The 19,459-nt window shown below is 45.9% G+C and overlaps 1 protein-coding gene across 2 annotated transcripts in view; it reads left to right on the top strand.

Annotated features, from left to right (window-relative positions):
• Ttll8 (tubulin tyrosine ligase like 8) overlaps positions 1–19,459 on the top strand; it is a 39,024-nt gene that overhangs the window by 5,675 nt on the left and 13,890 nt on the right. Inside the window, exons 2-7 of one of the 2 annotated variants that reach the window (XM_038343256.1) lie at positions 12,114–12,205; positions 16,126–16,249; positions 16,776–16,849; positions 17,866–17,994; positions 18,280–18,394; positions 19,031–19,159. In XM_038343256.1, coding sequence (XP_038199184.1) covers positions 12,114–12,205; positions 16,126–16,249; positions 16,776–16,849; positions 17,866–17,994; positions 18,280–18,394; positions 19,031–19,159 — 663 coding nt within the window. Of the gene's footprint in view, positions 1–12,113; positions 12,206–16,125; positions 16,286–16,775; positions 16,850–17,865; positions 17,995–18,279; positions 18,395–19,030; positions 19,160–19,459 lie in introns of those variants that run through there. The other variant, XM_038343257.1, reaches the window with a different exon arrangement.

Below are 19,459 nucleotides of genomic sequence, written 5' to 3'. Positions count from 1 at the left end.
GTTGAACATTACTTTGAGTGTTTCTTGGCCATTTGAGATTTCTCTGTTGAGAATTCTCTTGTTTATATCTGTATCCCAATTTTAATTGAGTTATTTGGTTTGTTAATGTCTAGTTTCTTGAGTTCTTTATATATTTTGGAAATTAGCTCTCTGTCAGATGTGGGGTTGATGAAGATCTTTTCCCATTCTGTAGACTGCTGATTTGTTCTATTGATGGTGTCCTCTGCCTTACAGAAGCTTTTCAGTTTGAGGTCCCATTTATTAATTGTCTAACTCAGTGCCTGCACAATTGGTGTTCACTTCAGGAAGTGTCTCCAGTGTTAATGCGTTCAAGGCTATTCCCTACTTTCTCTTCTGTTAGTTCCAATGTATCTGGTTTTATGTTGAGGTCTTTGATCCACTTGGACTTGAGTTTTGTGCAGGGTGATAGATGTGGATCTTTTTGCATTCTTTCACATGCCAACATCCAGTTAGACTAGCACCATTTGTTGAAGATGCTTTTTCCTCCATTGTACAATTTTGGCTTTGTCAAAAATCAGGTGGTGTCCATAGTGTATTAATTTACATCTGGGTCTTTGATTTGATTCCATTGGTCCATCTGTTTTTATGCTAAAACAATGCAGTTTTTTATTACTATAACTCTGTAGTAGAGCTTAAAATTGGGGATGGTGACACCTCTGGAAGTTCTTTTGTTGTACAGGACTGTTTTAGCAATTTTGGGTCTTTTGTTTTTCTATATGAAGTTGAGTATTGTTTTTTCAAGGTCTGTAAAGAATTGTGTTGGAGTTTCTGATGAGGGTTGCATTGAATCTGTAGATTGCTTTTGGTAAAATGGTTATTTTTACTATGTTAATCCTACCGATCCATGAGCATGGGAGATCTTTTCATCTTCTTATATCTTCTCCGGTTTCTTTATTCAAAGACTTGAAGTTCTTGACATACAGGTCTTTCACTTGCTTGGCTAGAGTTACACCAAGATATTTTATTATTTGTGGCTTTGTGAAAGGTGTTGTTCCCCTGATTTCTTTCTCAGTCCATTTATTGTTTGTAAAATATAAGAGCGCTAGTGATTATTATTTTTTTTAGTTAATCTTATATTGGGCCACTTCACTAAAGGTGTTTATCAGCTGTCAGAGTTTCCTGGTAGACTTTTTGGGGTCGCTTATGTATAGTATCATATCATCTCCAAATAATGGTACTTTGACCTCCTACTTTGCAATTTGTATCCCCTTGATCTCCTTTTGTTGTCTTATTGCTCTAGCTAGAACTTCAAGTTCTATATTGAATAGATATGGAGAGTGGACAGCCTTGTCTTGTTCCTAATTTTAGTGGAATTGCTTTGAGTATCTCTCCATTTAGTTTGATGTTGAATGTTGGCTTGCTGTATATTGCCTTTATTATGTTTAGGTATGTCTCTTATATCCCTAATCTCTTCCAAGACTTTGTATAACGAAGCGGTATTGGATTTTGTCAAAGATTTTTTGGCATCTAATGAGACGATCATTTTTTTTCTTTTAGTATTTAATCATTAACAGATTTTCATATGTTGAACCATCCCTGCATCTCTGGAATGAAGCCTACTCAATCATGGTGGATGATTTTTTTGGTGTGTTCTTGGATTCTGTTTGCCAGTATTTTATTGAGTATTTTTGCATCAATGTTCATGAGCGATATTGGTCTGTAATTCTCTTTCTTTGCTGAGTCTTTGTATAGTTTGGATACAACGGTGATTGTGGCCTCATAAGATGAATTTGGCAATGTTCCTTCTGTTTTTATTTTGTAGAATAACTCGAAGAGTATTAGTGTTAGCTCTTCTTTGACAGTGTGGTAGAATTATGTGCTTAAAAACAGCTAGTCCTGGGCTTTCTTTGATTGGGAGACTTTTAATGGCTACTTCAATTTTGTTAGAGATTATAGGTCTATCTAGATTGTTTTCTGATCTTGATTTATCTTTGGTAAGTAGTATCTGTCAAGAAAATTGTCCATTTCTTTTAGATTTTTCCAATTTTGTGGAGTACTGTTTTTTTTTCTTTTAATTTCCTTGGCGCCTGATGTTATGTCCCCCTTTTTGCTTCTGATTTTGTTAATTTGAATATTCTCTCTCTGCTTTTTAGTTAGTTCGGATAAGGTTTTGTCTATCTTATTGATTTACTTAAAGTTCTTGTATTATTCTCTTTGTTTCTACATTATTAAGTTCATCCCTGAGTTTATTTTCAGCCATCTTTTCCTCTTGGGTATTTGCTTCTTTTTGTTCTAGAGCTTTCAGGTGTGCTGTTAAGTTGCTAGTGTGAGGTCTCTTTTAATTTCTATGCAGGCACTTGGTGCTATGAACCCCTCCTAGCACTACTCTCATGGTGCCCCAGATGTTTGAGTTCGTTGTGCGTTCATTTTCATGGAATTCTAGGAAGTCTTTAATTTCTTTATTTCTGCCTTGACCCAGTAGTCATTGAGTAGAGAGGTGTTCAGTGTCCATGAGTTTATAGGCTTTCTGTTGTTTCTATGGTTGTTGAAATCCAATCTTAATCCATGGTGGTCTAATAAGATGCAGGGGTTATTTAATTTTCTTTTATCTATTGAGACTTTCTTTGTGACCAAGTATGTGATCAATTTTGGTGAAGGTTCTGTGAGGTGCTGAGAAGATGGTATATTCTTTTGTGTTTGGGTGAAGTGTTCTGTAGATTGTTAGCTCCATTTGAGTCCATTATTTATTTAGTTTCCATCTGGATGACCTGTCTGTTGGTAAGAGTGAGGTGCTGGGGTCTCCCACCATTAATGTTTGGGGTTCAATGTGTTATTTAAGCTTTAGTAATGTTTCTTTTACAAATGTGGGCGTTCTTGCATTTGGGACATAGATTTTAAAAATTGAGATGTCATAGTAGCTTTTTCCTTTGATGGTCTGATGTGTCCTTCCCCATCTTGTTTGATTAAGTTTGATTTGAAGTCTATTTTGTTAGATATTAGAATAGCTACATCAGCTTACTTCTTGAGTCTATTTAACTTGGAAATATTTTTCCAACCCTTTACTCTGAGGTAATGTTTATCTTTGATGTTGAGGAGCATCTATCTATCTATCTATATTCTCTCTCTCTCTCTCTCTCTCTCTCTCTCTCTCTCTCTCTCTCTCTCTCTCTCTCTCTCTCTCTCTATTACATCCCCACCACAGTTTCTCCTCTTTCTTCCTCTCCTCCTAGTCCCTCACCACTTCCCCTCTGCACCCCATCCACTCCTCCTCCTTTTCTGTTCAGAATCAACCAACCTGGGCTCATAGGGGCTCACAGAGACTAAACTAACAACCAGGGAGTCTGCATGGGACTGACGTAGGCCTTTCCTGCCTTAATACGAGGGGCAAGGAGGTTCTCCGTCTTACTGCAACTTGGCATGCCATGTTTGGTTGATATTCATGGGAGCCCTTCTTTTTCTTTTCTCCTCAGTATTGGGGTCTAACTCAGAGACTTGTGTATGCTAGGCAAGTGTCTGACCACTGAGATACAGCCCAGGGCCCCCAAAATTTTGTTTCATATATCTAACTTTTGCTTGTGTTAATTTTCTCTAGAATATTGTTCACTTAATTGAATTTTACTCTTACCTATTATTTCCTTTTCTCTAACCGTCTTGAGCGGAATTGTCTTCTTTCTAGCTTCTTGGGATGGCGATAAAGATAACTTTCAATATGTTTTCTTTTTCTGAAATCTGCATTTAATAACCTACAGTTTCTTATTACTATTTTAACTGTATTGAAATGCTTTGACATGTCATATTTTTATTATATTTAATGCATCTTATTTTCAAATTTACATTTAATTTGTCCCAAGTGTGTTAATTATTCTGGGGCGTTTAGAAATTTTCGACTTGTCTTTATATACTCCTGGTTCGGTGCGATAATTGGCAAGAAATTTGGTCTCTGTTTATTGTTGCTGTGACAACATATCTAACAAGACAACTTTTTTTTTTTTTTTTTTTTTTTTTTAGTTTTTTTGAGACAGGGTTTCTCTGCAGCTTTAGAGCCTGTCCTGGAGCTAGCTCTTGTAGACCAGGCTGGCCTCGAACTCACAGAGATCCGCCTGCCTCTGCCTCCCGAGTGCTGGGATTAAAGGCGTGCGCCACCACCGCCCGGCTCTAACAAGACAACTTAAAGGAGAAATTATTTGTTTTGGCTCAAGGCTTAAGAAGATTCAGTCCATCATGGTTAAGAGTGTCAGGAGGAGGCAGAGAAAGAAAGTCACAGAAAGGGAGCCAGGCAAGATATAGCCCTAGAGACACTGCCACCACAGATACCCAGAAGTGTGCTTCAGAAATGTAGGCATCTCTCAGCCCAGTCAGGTGACGATTATAGTAGCCATCACAAGCTACATGGTTGTATATTCTTTTAAATGTGTTGGAGGCTGAGCATGCGACCTCTGTGTGCAGTTGAGGTGTCTAAGTACGTCATTTAGGTCTATGCAATCATCATGTCCAAATTGCTGAATTATACTGCTTGTTTGTTTAATCTTCCATTTTCCAAAAGAAGCATACTAAAAATGCTCCAGGATGCCTGTATCTTTGCTTCTGCCAACTTGTGTTTCTATCTTGAAGCTGTTATGAAGTGCATATGCATTTAGAACTGTTATATTTTCCTGGCAAATTGCTTTATTAAGTTTATTGATAATTTGACATATGTATAGAATGCTTTCTGAGTACTCCTTCATCTCCATCCAGTGCCTGTCAGCCGCCTGCCCCCTACAAGCCCCTTCCCAGATTCAGTCATCTTGATTTAGTCTGTGATCCACTAAGTTCAGCCAGGGCCATTTATGTCCTCACCAACTTGGAGTCACTCACCGCAGTCTGGTGGGATCACCAGTTGGCAAACAACTAGGGGAAATAACTCCCCATCCCCCAGAACCTGCCCATCGCCAGTCGTTGATCTGTGAGGTGCAGGACCACTGGCACCTGTCCCTGATTGTTCACAGGCCCAATTCTGGTAACCCAAGCTGATGTGTGTTTGCGATTATTGTGTCTTGCCTGCCCAGATGGTGACATTTTGAAGTCCCTTCCACAATGTTCCTTGAGCCTTGGGCTGGCATAAATGTTGTTTAGGGCTGAGCAGTCAACTGTCACTTATCAGCCCTCTGAGCAGCCACGAGTCCACATTATTAACCAACAAGAGACTTTTCTGATTAATGCCAAGAGTAGCATTTGTTTATTCCTATTTTTTAAAATTTTTTGTGTATGACTGTTTTGCCTGTGTATGTATGTGTCCACCATGTGTGTGCAGTGCCCCCTGAGGCCAGAGCGTATTGGATCCCTGGGAACTATAGTTATGAATTGTTGTGAGCAGCTTCATAGGTGCTGGCAATGAACTGGACCCAGGTCCTCTGGAAGAGCAGTGAGTGCTCCTAACCACAGAGCCATCTCTCCAGCCCCACTGTGAGTGCTCCTAACCACAGAGCCATCTCTCCAGCCCCACTGTGAGTGCTCCTAACCACAGAGCCATCTCTCCAGCCCCACTGTGAGTGCTCCTAACCACAGAGCCATCTCTCCAGCCCCACTGTGAGTGCTCCTAGTCACTGAGCCATCTCCCCAGCCCCACTGTGAGTGCTCCTAACCACAGAGCCATCTCTCCAGCCCCACTGTGAGTGCTCCTAGTCACTGAGCCGTCTCTCCAGCCCCACTGTGAGTGCTCCTAATCACTGAGCCATCTCTCCAGCCCCACTGTGAGTGCTCCTAGTCACTGAGCCGTCTCTCCAGCCCCACTGTGAGTGCTCCTAATCACTGAGCCGTCTCCCAGCCCCACTATGTCTATGTTTAGGGTTGTGAAATCTCTCTTTTGTCTTTAGTAGTGATTTTCATTGTATCCCCACTTGTTTTCTGTTGCTGTCCTTGGGGGTCACCCCACAGTGTCACCCCACAGTGTCAGTGTCTCCAATATGCTAGGCTCGCCACTGAAAGTAAGGCTACATTCACCGAAGGCCTCGCCTCTCCTCGCCTCTCCTCTCCTCTCCTCTCCACCTCTTTAGAGTGACTTTGACCCTACCACACGGTGCCTAGTTTCAGCCGCTCTCTATGACACTTCATGCCTTCAACACTAGCACCAAGTGGGACACTCTGACATGTTACCAAGTTCAGCTGCCAGCTTGGGTTGCAACTTTGGCCCTTGTAGTGATTCCGAGGAAAGGCTTCCCAGATTTTGCCTCAACAGTGCTGGCCTCTTGTTAGCCACAGATCAGTTTTGAGTCCCAGCCAGCCCTCCTCAATTATCACAGTAAAGCAAAGTTTTCACCTAAGTGGTGCATGTTAGTCACAGCCAAATCCTCAGCTCCAGATGGCCAGAAACCAGATTCTTAACTTAAAATACCACATGAGCTCAGCATGGTGGCACATACTTTAATCTCTGCACTTAGAAAGCAGAGGCAAGTGGATCTCTGTGAGGTTAAGGCTAGCCAGGTTACAATAATGACTTAAAATAATAGTAATATTTTAAAAATCCAGGATACATAGGTAGAGAGACCATATCTCAAAAAAACAAAAGGTCACATGAACATCTCTGGTGGACTTTTGCTTCCCTCTGAAAACTTCACAAGTCAGGCTTCCATTGTCTTGTACTGCTCTCAGCATTTGCTTCCAGTTCCTACACACCTCAACAACCCAACCCTGAGCACTTCCAACTCTAAGTTTCAAATGTTTTCACAATCCTGCATCCCCCAAAACAACATGGTCAGGTCCAGCAGCAATCCCCCACACCCCTGGCACCGATTTCTCTCGTTTGTTATCGCTATGATAAAATACTTGACCCAAAGGAACTTGAAGCTTAACTGTAGAGGGCACAGTCTATCCAGGAAAGCCAGGGCAGGATCTCCAGCTGGCAGTCTAGAGGCAGGGACCAAGCAGAAACCATGCAGGAATTCTGCGTACTCACTTGCTTTCCTTGGCTTCCTCAGCTTGCTTTCTTGGACAGCCCAGGACCACTGAACCAAGCTTGGCATCACCCAGAATGGGCTGAGTTCTGCCACGTCATTCATTAACCTAGAAAATGCCCCACATGGGGAGATGGTTCATCAATTAAGAGTGATTGCTTTCTCTTCCAAAGGACCCAGGTTCTATGTCTAGCACCTACCTGGCAGCTAACAACCATTTTTAACTCCAGTTTCAGGGAGAATTGAAAGACATCTTAACTGGCCTCTTTTGGTACTGCACATACTCTCTCTCTCTCTCTCTCTCTCTCTCTCTCTCTCTCTCTCTCTCCATGATATATAGACATATGTGCAGGCAAAACATCCATATACATAATTTTTTAAAATGCACTTAAAAGAAAACGTTCCCACAGACTTGCCTACAGGCCAGTCTGATGGAGGTGAGGTTCCCTTTCCCCAGAGGACTCTAGTTGGTGTCAAGTTGACCAAAACTAACAGGCACACACCTTTACATGGGTTCCAGAGTCTAAATTCCAGTTTCCAGGTATTTGTAGCAAGTGATTTTACCTATTGAACTACCTCGCCAGCCTGGCTGGCTGGCTGAACTTGTACTCAGCCTATGTGTGTGTCACACATTGCAATGCTCCACGGGATTATTTATTGTCTCCACCCTGCCTCCGGGTCTTTTGGCTGTAGCCTGGTAGTCTTATTTTAAGAAATCGCTTATTAGTTTTAGTAGTATGTACATAGATAGATTCTTTTGGAACATTTGCATGTACAAATATATGTATATGTATGAGAGTGTGTATGAGTGTGAATGTGTATGAGCGTGAGTGTATGAGAGTGTGTATGAACGTGAGTGTATGAGTGTGTATGAGTGTGCGTGTGCATGTGTGATGTGTATATGGGTGTGTATGAGAGTGTGTGAGTGTGTGCGTATGCACATTAAGGCCAGAGGTTGCTATTGTGTGACACTTCTACTATCACTCAGCACCCTATCCTTGAGATTGGGAGAAAGGTGGATAAGCAAGAGCCCTTGCCATTCTTTTTATCTTTTTATCAGGACTCATCACTGATTGGCTAGACTGACAATTAGCTACCAAGCAAGTTCCAGACCTGCCTGTCTCCATCTTTTACAGTCAGGATTACAGAAATTCATGACCACACCGAGTTTTTTACATGGATAATGGAGATCCAGACCCCAGTCCTCATGCTGGGTGGCAGGCACTTTGCCAACTGCGTCATTTCCATCCGTGTGCTGGTCTCTAAACGCCCCAGGATACCTGAAATCACTGGCAGTCTCTCCTGACCCCATTCCTCCAGTGAATGCCCTTGTCCTTTCTGGCTTGGAGTAGCATGGCAACTGAAAACTAATGATTAGCATTGGTTGTTGGATTGACATTACCTGGTGTCACCTAGGAGGCAAGTCTTCAGTGAGGCACAACTGTGAAGAATCATGTAGATTGGGGTAGCCTCTGGGCATGCCTGTGAGGGAGTGTCTTGATCAGGTTTACTGAAATGGGAAGACACACGCTATCCATGGGTGGCATCCTTCCCTGGGTTCCCTGAACTGTATAAAAAAGAGAAAGCTAGACAACTATGGCATCTGTCACTCTTGGCTTGACATCACATGCAATGTGCTCGGCTCACCACGATGGTTTCTACCCTGGAAGTATGAACTAAAATAAATCCTCCCTCCATCCCTTAAGTTGTTTTTGTTGGGGTATTTTATCATAGCAACAGGAAAAGCAACCAAAAAAGAAACCAAAACACCAGGATTGGAGCCAGGTTCTGTGTTTCCCACGGAGCCAAGCCAAGAGATTTAAGCCTGAATGGAAATTCATTTCTAGTAGTGATTTTTTTCTTTAAACTTTCTGATTACGTGATTGTGTGTATGTGTCTATGAGTGCTGTTGACAGAGGCTAGAAAGGGGCATTGGAACTGGGATTATAGGCGGTTGTGAGCCATGTACGCTGAAACTGAACACTAGTAAGAGTAACAAGCGTTCTTAACCCCTGGGGAAGCTCTCTGGCTCCTATCAACAGTGTCCTATTAACAGTGTGTCTATACCTAGGAGAACTAGTTATTGGGATTTCATTAATGGTTCACTGTATCTATTAAACCAGAATGACAGCTAGTTTTCCTTACCGACTTATCTGTTTTATTTCTCTATCAATGTCTCTTTATCTATGGTGTGACTTTTCTCAATCTCTTTATCTATGGTGTGACTTTTCTTCATTCTCTTCATGTAGCCCATGACAATATTGACTTTTTGATTTTATTTTATTTTTATTTTTTATTAATTACATTTTTTCATGTATTTTACATCCTGATCACAGTTTCAAGTCCAACATGAGAGGCCCCCTGGTGGTAATGGCACTTTTACATGTAGCCAGAATTTGCTCAACTCTTCTGCTTGATCTTGACATCTATAGCCAATAAGGCTGTGATCTCATTTTCTAGTCGTAACTAGGCAGGATTCGGGCACCACAGACAGGGCAGGTTGTGGGCATGCTTCTCCTCTCGGTGTGAGTTGTGTAGGATGTAAGGTGGGAGGAACCTTCCTTGATGCATCAGGCAGTCAGGAGCCATCTGACATTTGTCCTGGGAGCCAAATTTAGGTCCTCTTGACCCAAGTGCTCTTAACCACTGAGCCGTCTCTCCGGCCCTGGGAATTTCTTGATGGACACAGCTATAACTAACTATATTACACCAGTTTTGAAATTTAGTCTTCCAGCTGTCTTTGGTTAAACAGCTAAAAAGACCTCTACATCCTGGATTATTTTTCCTGACCCACAGATTATTTAGAAGTACATTTGCTAATCTACACATATCCAGTAGTTTTCTATTATTTTTACACTTAATTGCTCTGTGGTCAGGAGAATTCTTATGACTTTCAAACCCTTTAAAATCAGCCTAGAGTTTAAGATCAACTTTAACGACCATTCTGGAATAATAACGACTGTGTCAGCATCGAGCGAACTGTGAGGTGCTGCTGGTCATGCCTGTTCCCATGACCTCTGTTCACTCCGTCCACTACTGAAAGCCACACACTAACTCTGCCTATAGACTTAGGGGTTTCTTCTTGTTTGATAACCTTTACTCCTTGCATTTAGAGGCATTATTATTTGAACATCTTTACGGACTTGCTCTTGTACCCCGTCCTATGCACCCCTGTCCCCTATTATGGTCTCTACTTTCATAGAGGACTTTGGGAGCTCTGGTCAGGGCTTGTCTGAATGGAGTCCATCACTCTATACCTTTTTGTGTCCCAGTAGTGTATTTGTAAATATCGCTCCCAGTCTACAGTTTGCCTTTTCATTTTCTTTTTTTCTTTCTTTTTGGTTTTTTGAGACAGGGTTTCTCTGTGTAACAGTCCTGGCCGTCCTGGAACTTGGTTTGTAGACCAGGCTGACCTCAAACTCAATGAGATCTGCCTGTCTCAGCTTCCTAAGTGCTGGTATTAAAGGTGTGCACCACCACCACCCAGCTTCATTTTCTTAATAAAGCATTTTTGTGCATGCTGTGTATGCTTGTGTACACACTTGTGTGCCCATATACATGGCGAAGGCCAGAGTTCAACCTTGGGTATCTTTCCTGAGGAGCTATCCACCTTGTGATGCAGCAAAGTCTCTCCCTCGGACTTGGGGCTCACTGATGGGCTAGACTAGCTGGCCAGCAAACTCCTGGGATCCTCTTGTAATTCCCAGTGGAATTACAAATGCATGGACATTATATATCAGTGCTGGGGACGGGGCTCATGATCTCACACTTGCAAGGGAGGCACAGTACCAACTGAACTGTAGCCTCAGCTCCAGAACACTCACGTTTCCACGGCTCCAGACTTACCAATTCCAACTTCTATTTTCTGTGCGTAGGTGACGTTGTGATGTTTTCCTCCTGTGTGTTCTGCTAGGAACTTGGTGTGGCTTTCACACGCTTCAGAATAAATTCTGAGCATCTTGTGGCAGTTAAGGTCTGCCCTTTCTACGTGGAGGTACAGTCCTTCACCACCACCACCACCCCAAGTTGCTTTGTGCTCTAGTTTAAGTCCATGTATCTGGTGCCTGTGGATTTAGGGTGAAGAGAGCCACAGGAAGAGCAGGTAGGCAGGATTGGACTGATGTTCCCTGAAGCTCTTTGGCCATCAGGCTAGTCTGGGAGGAATCTGTACATTTCAGGGAAGCTGTAGAAATGTACTGTGAAGACTGCATTTAGCCAGGTGTGGTGGCGCCCACCTTTAATCCTAGAGCTTGGGAGGTAGAAGCAGGTGGATCTCTGTGAGTTTGGGGTCAGCCTGGTCTACAAAGCAAGTTCCAGGACAGTCAGAGATGTTATGCAGAGAAACCCTGTCTTGAAAAATCACACACACACACACACACACACACACACACACGCACACAAGTCCACATTTAGGGCATGGAGAGAGAAGGGGAAGCAACAAGGGGTGTGAGGAGGGAAATGTTGTCAGCCAATAGCCTTGCTGCCTGGAGGGAAGACTCATTGTACATTGCAGGCACAGCCTGTGGGAACCCAGCAGATACTAGGGAACCAAAAATGGGCCCAGGACACTGTGGTATGTGGCATGTGCCCTTGGGAATGATTGGCATCAAAAGGTCGTCAAGGGAGATGTTGATGTTAGGGAGGACATCCAGAGGAAAGGGGGACGTTGGGGGCCTTTTCTCCATGGAGGAGGGAGGATAGCCCCTGAATAAAAGCCATGGACTCAGATGGAGATAGTGGGAGGCTGTATCCTCTCTTGCCACACATTAGACATGTGTGATCTAGATCTAGATCTAGAGAGGATCAAGACTACCCAATGCAGGCCAGGCATGGTGGTGTACATGTTTAGTCCCAGCACTTGGGGGTGGGGGCAGAGACAGGTGCATCGTTGTGATTTTTAGGCCAACCTGGTCTACATAGTGACTTCCAGGACAACTAGGACTATAGAAAGGGACTCTGTCTAAAAAATGTGAGCAACAAATGACAACAACAACATGAAAATGACTACCTAACGCCAGAGTGGCCTGGGACAAGCAGGGAGGAGGAGAGCACTTGGGGCAGAGGTGGTTCAAAGACTCACGAAAGGTTGCAAGGGCATAGACGATTGAGAACTGCTGAGGGCTGGGCAGAGTGGGCAGAGGCAGGTGGCCATGAGGCCTCCCCGTGTGTCCGCTGTCAGGCTGGATGACTGTTCTTTGCCTTGTGTCTGTTTCTCTCTTGCAGAATTAAAACAAGAAGTTCCCCAAGATTTGTCTTCTTCCCCCAAATTAGACAGATACAAAATAGCAAGACAATTAACAGAAAAGGCCATCAAGGTAAATGTGTTTCCGTACGCGTGGGTGGGGGTACTGTTTAAAAAAAAACGGGAAATTAGTTTGGAATTTCATTTTGGGCATTGGCTTGACTGGATGACTTCCTCCTGTATGGAGATGGTGCCAGGATTACTTTTGACTTTGTCTGAGTTTCTTGATTAGCTCCTGCTGGCCGCCAGCTCCTCCTTGTTCCCTATGAACTTATACAACAATGCATGGCAGTTTAGTGGGGTCCTCTGGCCCACGTATCTCCTGTGTGGTATGAGGACTTAGTTCCAGGCATCTCCTGAGCATGCTCCTGGGTAGAGTCAGATCTTCCAATAGGACAAAGTTAGGTGTGTTACCTATAGAAAATAGCACTACAAGCTGCCACCTGAAACTGTGCCATGTCCATGGGCCATGTGACCACTGTAGGCCATGTTGATGTCTGTGGTCAGTACTGCCACCAAAAACCATGATGGTGTCTGTGGTCCCTGCTGTTCTGTGCTGCTGCCTGAAGCCATGTTGGTGTTTATGGTTCATTTTACCGCTAAAGGCAACGTGGATGTCTGTGGCATGTGCTGCCACCTGAAACCATGTAGATGTCCGTGAGCCATGATGCCACCAGGGGCCATTCTGGTGTCTGTAGCCATGTTGCCAGGGGAGGCCATGTTGATATTCATGGCCTACCCTGCCACTGAGGGCCATGAAGGTGTCTGTGGCCCATGCTGCGGCCAGGACTATATCGATGCCCATTGTCTGTGCTGCCATCAGAGATCATGTCAAGATCCATGGTGTGTACCACTGACAGAGCCTGTGTGGATGTCCACGGTTTGTGCTACTGCCTGAATCCGTGTTGATGTCCGTGACAGGGATGCCACCAAGGACTATATTGGTGTCCGTGGCCCATGCTGTAGCAGAGAACTGTGCTGATGTCTATGGTTTGTGCTGCCACCAGAGACCATGCTGAGGTCCATGGAACATGCCAGAAGCCATGTAGATGTTCGTGGTTCATGCTGTCACCAGAAACTATATGGAAGTCCATGACCAATGCTCCTGTTGACTGTAAAGGGCAAGGAAGCTTCTCTTGCAATGCTCTGGGTGGCTGCAGATTCACAGCTGAGAAAGAAAGACATAGAAGGCTTCTGTGACAACCCCATCCCCACCCCAGCACCCTAAAATAGTAACAGCCTAGAGAGGAAGCCATCGAAGAGAACTCAAACAACTGATGGCTTCTGGCAGAGGTGGAGGGGAAGGACTCAGTTTTCTTTAAGGGACTGGCCCACTGGGAGTTCGACCATGCTCCAGTAGCTATATGGGCAACACAAATTGGACTTTTTTTCCTTGGGAGGTGGGGAGGTCACAAGGGTGGTGGTGGACCTGGGAGGATTTGGCAATAAGTATGATGGGGTGCATTATGTGAAATTCCCAAATAATCAATAAAATATTATGTTGGGGAAGAGTAAATAAATGAAATTACTTTAAATCCATATAGGATGCAGAACACATATACGTACATACACTCACACATACACACACACACACACACACACACACACGAGCACTTCAGTGTGACAGGATCTAGGCTCAGCTTGTCTCTATTGAAGTCTCTGTGATGGAATCTGAGTCCAGCTTGTGTTTCTATCTTGGGTCTCTGTGATAAGGTCTGAATTCAGATTACCTCTGTTTGGGATGGACTCTGGGCTCAGCTTGTCTCTGTCTCTGGGACAGAGTCTGGGCTTTGATGATACCTTGGTGTGCTGAACTCAAGATCTCAGGCTGGCTAAGGTCACTTCCGGAGAGTCTATCTGCTTTCAGCTCTCTGATAGTCAGTCAAATCCCTCCCCTGTGGTATTTTTTTTTTACAGCCCTCAGTGGGGGACATTCTGAGCTTCAAGTCTCCATTAGGGACTTCCTGATGAGGTCAGCTCCCCCAGAAATTGGCTGCTTTTTCATCAGAGTCACTGATTTAGGACCTCAGTGACATTTGCAAAACCCTGTCACATTTGTGGGATGATGCCAGGGACTGTGGTTTGATGTCCTGTTACCCTGCTGCTTAGTGTCCAGGGAGGGTGTCCCGTATGCGTGACCTATCAGGTCTATACGTCTGCTGCAGGACTCCAGTGGCTCTGAGTCGCCCCTCCTGCCTGACTCCAGCTGGCTCTGCTCATCCCTGACCCAGCTAGTGACTGAGTACAGGCCCTGCCACTGCCTTCACTTAGCAGGTGGCTTGGGGTGCCCATATGAATGCCAGCTTCTTTTCCGCAGCTACATAAAATACCCACAGCTGTGTCTTTTATTAAGAAAAGAAAAGTAGGGCTGGAGAGATGGCTCAGTGGTTAAGAGCATTGCCTGCTCTTCCAAAGGTCCTGAGTTCAATTCCCGACAACCACATGGTGGCTCACAACCATCTGTAATGAGGTCTGGTGCCCTCTTCTGGCCTGCAGACATACACACAGAGAGAATATTGTATATATAATAAATAAATTTAAAAAAGAAAAGTATTTGCCACCCAGTTTTAAAGGCTGAAGACCCAGTTTTAAAGGCTGAAGCCAGAGATTGGGTGGCTCCACCTGTTTGGCTGTGTCACAAAAGTGGCAGATGGCATCATCGGGGGCATGTGTGTGGGAGGGAGAACACATTTGATGGAGGAGACCGGAGGGAGATGGGGACTTGGCTCACTTTCGTAACCGCTCACTGTATGAGGCATGTCCCCACTCTACCCCCATGCTGGTGACCTTACCTCAAGCACGTGAGCCTTTGGGGATCAAGTCACCATCATGTCCTGTCAATGGCAGTTCCTTCCCTGACCTTGCACTCAGCTGGGAAAACTGAGGAGTACAGCTTAGTCCTCCCTCTAGCTGCCAGCCACCCCATCCACACATAGCTAACCATCTCCAAGTGATGACTCAGGATTCCAGCAGCTTCTAGGCTGGCCCTACCCCATCCTCCGTTAACCATTAGCTTCTTCCTTTCTGCCATTCCAACCTCAGGCACCCATAGCTCTTGTAGAAATACGAGGCATGCTCTCTGGCCTTAGTGTTTCTTCTGCTGTGATAAGACACCATGACTAAAAACAACTTGGAGAGGAAAAGGTTCATTTCACATTACAAGCTTGTTGACCATCGTTTAGGGAATTCAGAGTAGGAAGCCGAAGAAGAAACCTGCAGGCAGACATTGAAGCAGAGGCACAGTCCTCATTGGCTTGCTCCTATGGTTTGCACAGCCTACTTTCTTATACAACTCAGACTACCTGCCAAAGGCTACCACCTACAGTGGGCTGGACCCTCCAACATCTATTGTTAACCAAGAAAACGCCCCATGGCTTGCCCACAGGCCAGTCTGGTGGGGCCTTTTTCTCAGTTGGGCTTCCTCTTCCCAGATAACTCTAGCTTGTGTCCAGTTAATATAAAACTAGCCAGGACCCTCACTCTTGTATAGAAGAAAATCACACAGGGAGTCCCTCGGTTATTTTATAGACCTACAGGCATTGCATAGCTATGTATTCCATCTTTGTTCCAAGTCCAGAAGTCCTGAGTGGGGGTCACTATGATAGCTGCTCAGGAAGTGTCGCCTTTCTTGGTTGTGTCTTGGCTCCTTTTTGTATGTCTGAGTATGTGAACGAGTGTGTAAATATGACTGCCTCTGTAATCCTGATCCAATGACAAATACACATAAGCAGCAACTGTGGGGGCTACGTCTTTGAACCCCCAAGACGTGCACACATGTGTACATACACACACACATACATGCATGCACACACGCACACACACACACACACACACACACACACCTCTGTTTGCTGAAGACGTTCCTGTGCCCTCTGGGCAAGCTATGCTGTCTTCCCATGGTGTAGTCTGTTCCATCCCACTTTGGAAACTCTCCTCAGGTTGACTCGATTCCCTCATTGCGGAACGCTTCAGTTAAAACACTGTTGTTTTTAGGAAAAAAAGATTTTCTCCATCTACGGACACTACCCTGTCATCCGGGCCGCACTGCGAAAAAAGGGCTGGGTGGAGAAGAAGTTTCATTTCCTTCCCAAAGTTCTTCAGAATGTTGAGAGCGAAGGTAAAGGGTGCATGGGCAGAGTATCGGACTCACCTTGTCGCATGTAGGAGTTTGTAGATGTGGTCAGTAAGTCAGCCATTCTTGGTGTGGTGGCTCTACACACTCACTGGCTCCCTTCATGTTTCCCCCACTGTCCCAAACTCACACATCCCAGGCAGCCACACTCCTACCCTAGTGCCAATCACTTTTCGGTGTCCCCGTGTTCACACGGTCCTAGCCGTTTGTCCTCCAGCTCCTTTCCCCACCAAGGCCTTTCCTCAAGTTTCCTCCTATGACTCATGCCTCAGCCTCTGCTAAGGCTCATCTAGCCTGCAGCACCCCTCAGTCCTGACCTATCACAGCCTATGTGGGGTGCTGCACAGGATGTTGGAGGGATGGGCATAGGTGGCCTCTACAGCATTGCCCTCAGAGATTACCTGCCACCCCAGGGGTCATTCCTCCATAGTGGGAACCCCAATGCTGCAGGGAGTCTGGTGAGGTCCCCATATACAGTGGCAGTAATATCTTTCTTATGTTTTGCCTGCAGATAATAAAGGTGCAGAGACCAAAGAAAATCAAGAAATACCCTTGGAGAGATTAGATGATATTCATGATGTGATGGTAGGCCCTGTGGCCTGGTACTAGGGTGTCCCATGGCCTTTCTAAGACAGAGCACACTAGACAGAGGGCGGAGTGAGACGCCTGTATGGAAACACTAGACATCAGCCTTTCCCGCATCCTGCTCCCAGCTCCTGCATCTCACACCAAAGGCTGGTGTGACTGTGGACAAGGAGGTGCTGAGTGGTTGGGCTGAGGGTCTATGCACTACAGGATGGAGGCAGAAGGGGCCTGGCCGGTGAACAGATGGGGTCTCCAGTAACGCAGCCCTTGTACCCCATTCACCCTTAGCCTGGCTCCTCTGAAGCTCTCCTACATCTTCTATAAAGAGAACAAGAAGGTTAGTCGCAGAGTGGACGTCCTTGCATACATGTAATTTAAAAGGACAGATGTGTCCAGAATGTCTCTGTGTGAGATCTCATAAATCAGTGCTAAAACAAACAAACAAACCAAAAAAAACCCCAAAAAAAAACAAAAAACAAAATGGACAGAGAGCTCACAGGTGCTCAGTAAGCACATTACGTTTATGGGGTTAATTCCATTTTTATAGCTGGCTGTGCACTTCGTCTAATTTATTCTGCTGTGAGTGCCAGATCCTGGGACCTTCCCGTGCTCTAAACAGTGGGAGGAAGCTGCCTCCTAGGGGTTCTGGGAGTAAGCATCCTCTGGACCATACTCCCGGGCTCCAGAGTACCACATTCATCTCCAGGCAACAGAGAGCCTGTCTCTGAGTCCCACCTAAACACCAGGGTGGGAAGAGTTCCAGTTTTCCTTCAGCCCCAAGTCAAGAAAAGCAGCTGGCTTCTGGGCAGCAGATACCCCATGTGGTTGGGGTTGTCCCCATACCAACACATCGAGCCCTCGGGAGCCATGTGACCTCTGCTAAGATGGAACCTCCAGCCATAACTATCAGAGTATAGTCTAGCTTCTGTCCCACCCCCAGTTCTCATCTGGGTCCCAGCGCCTCAATGGAGTAGATTCCTGAAAGCTGGGTGTTGATAGAGGGCTCTTCTTGCCAGTCCAGGTTGGTAAAGAACGAGATACCATACTTCCTCTGGACTATCAAGAGAGACGTGGTGGACTATCACAGCCTGACCTGTGACCAGATGCTGAACCACTATGGGAAGACAGCCTCGTTCACCACCAAGGTGGATGGGAGGCTCTGCCCAGGGCTTCATCCGAGGGGGTGGGCCATCTGCATCAGGGAGAACCACAGGGACTGTTCAGGTTCCAGCTCCTCCCCCAAACACCCGCTGCCTCCTGTCCCATATGCCCACCAGCACGCACCCCTGTTCTTCCCACTCTGGGTACTCTCATGCCGTGGAAGCCCCCTTCTCAGGGAACATGGGTCAAGTCAGAGCTGTGGGTCCCAGTGGCGTTCGCTTTGTGTGAGGCCGCACACTGAGGTCCCTAACGCACTGCTCTCTCTGGAGATCGGGCTGTGTGTGAACATGAGAAGCCTGCCTTGGTACGTCCAGGCCAACCCTAACACCTTCTTCCCACGTTGCTATGGCCTCTGCACCGAGAGCGAGAAGCAGGAATTCTTGGGTGAGTGACCAGCGCCGTTCTGTGGCACCATACCACACTTCCTTAGGGCCAGGACTCCAGTCTCTGGTCCACTTTGTAAGGGCCAGACCAGGAATAGGCAGTGTTGGCCGTGTGGGAGGAGTCATCGGAGCTGACAGACCTTAAGTATTCAGGTCTTGGCTCTGAAGGGACCGAGGAGGCCTCGGGCAACACTGGCTCAAAGGTTCACCGCCTACTTCAAATCTCTGTGTGGACACCCTGCTGCTCAGAGCCTGGGCTCAGCTCCAGCCTGGGTCTGCAGGATGCTCAGTTAAGCTGCCTGCTTATGTGCTGGGTGAGTTCAATTAAGACCCCTCAGTAGAGGAGGGCTGTGTTCTAGATGGTCCAGGATGTCCAGAAAGACCCCTTAGATTCCTCAGAGGGTTCTGGGAATATCCCTCAGGTCTCTGGGGGGTTGTGGGGCAGTGAAAACAGAGGAGAAGGGGAGAGCGGTGCCTGGAAGGAAGATCTGTCGGGGCTGGGTGTGGACAGGTGGGTGAGCAGCTGGGGGAAGGTGTGGAAGCACCTGTTGAGGGTGGCAGGCAGACCCATGTGGCGTGCTCTACTGCCTCTCCACTCTGGGTGGGCAGTGGGAGCGAGGCCTTGGTGTCCTTCCAGATGACTTTCGGCGCACAGTGGCTTCCAGCATCCTCAAGTGGGTAGTCAACCACCAGAATTACTACAGCAAAATCAAGGCCAGGTATAAGAAGGAGGAGGCCAAGAATGGTGACCCCAGCCCCAAGAAAGGTACACATCTATGGGACCGGGCCTCTGTGCCTTAGTGGGGTGGGGTGTCTGGTCAACAGCACAGGTCTTTAGCTGGCGAGGCAGAGTCTCTATGGCTGATGAACCGGTTGGACATTGCTGCTTTGGTGGTGTTACCTCCCAGTCTTTGGCTTGTTTCCTCATTCCATTGAAGTTGACTTTCATGCAGCAGATATTTTTAGTTTCTTTCTTTTTTTTTTTTGGTTTTTCGAGACAGGGTTTCTCTGTGGCTTTAGAGCCTGTCCTGGAACTAGCTCTTGTAGACCAGGCTGGTCTCGAACT

This window comes from Arvicola amphibius, chromosome 9 (assembly GCF_903992535.2).
Source record: "Arvicola amphibius chromosome 9, mArvAmp1.2, whole genome shotgun sequence".
NCBI classification, from domain to species: Eukaryota; Metazoa; Chordata; class Mammalia; order Rodentia; family Cricetidae; genus Arvicola; species Arvicola amphibius.
The sequence above is the reverse complement of the archived record's forward strand: the minus strand, read 5'-3'. Positions and strand labels throughout refer to the sequence as shown.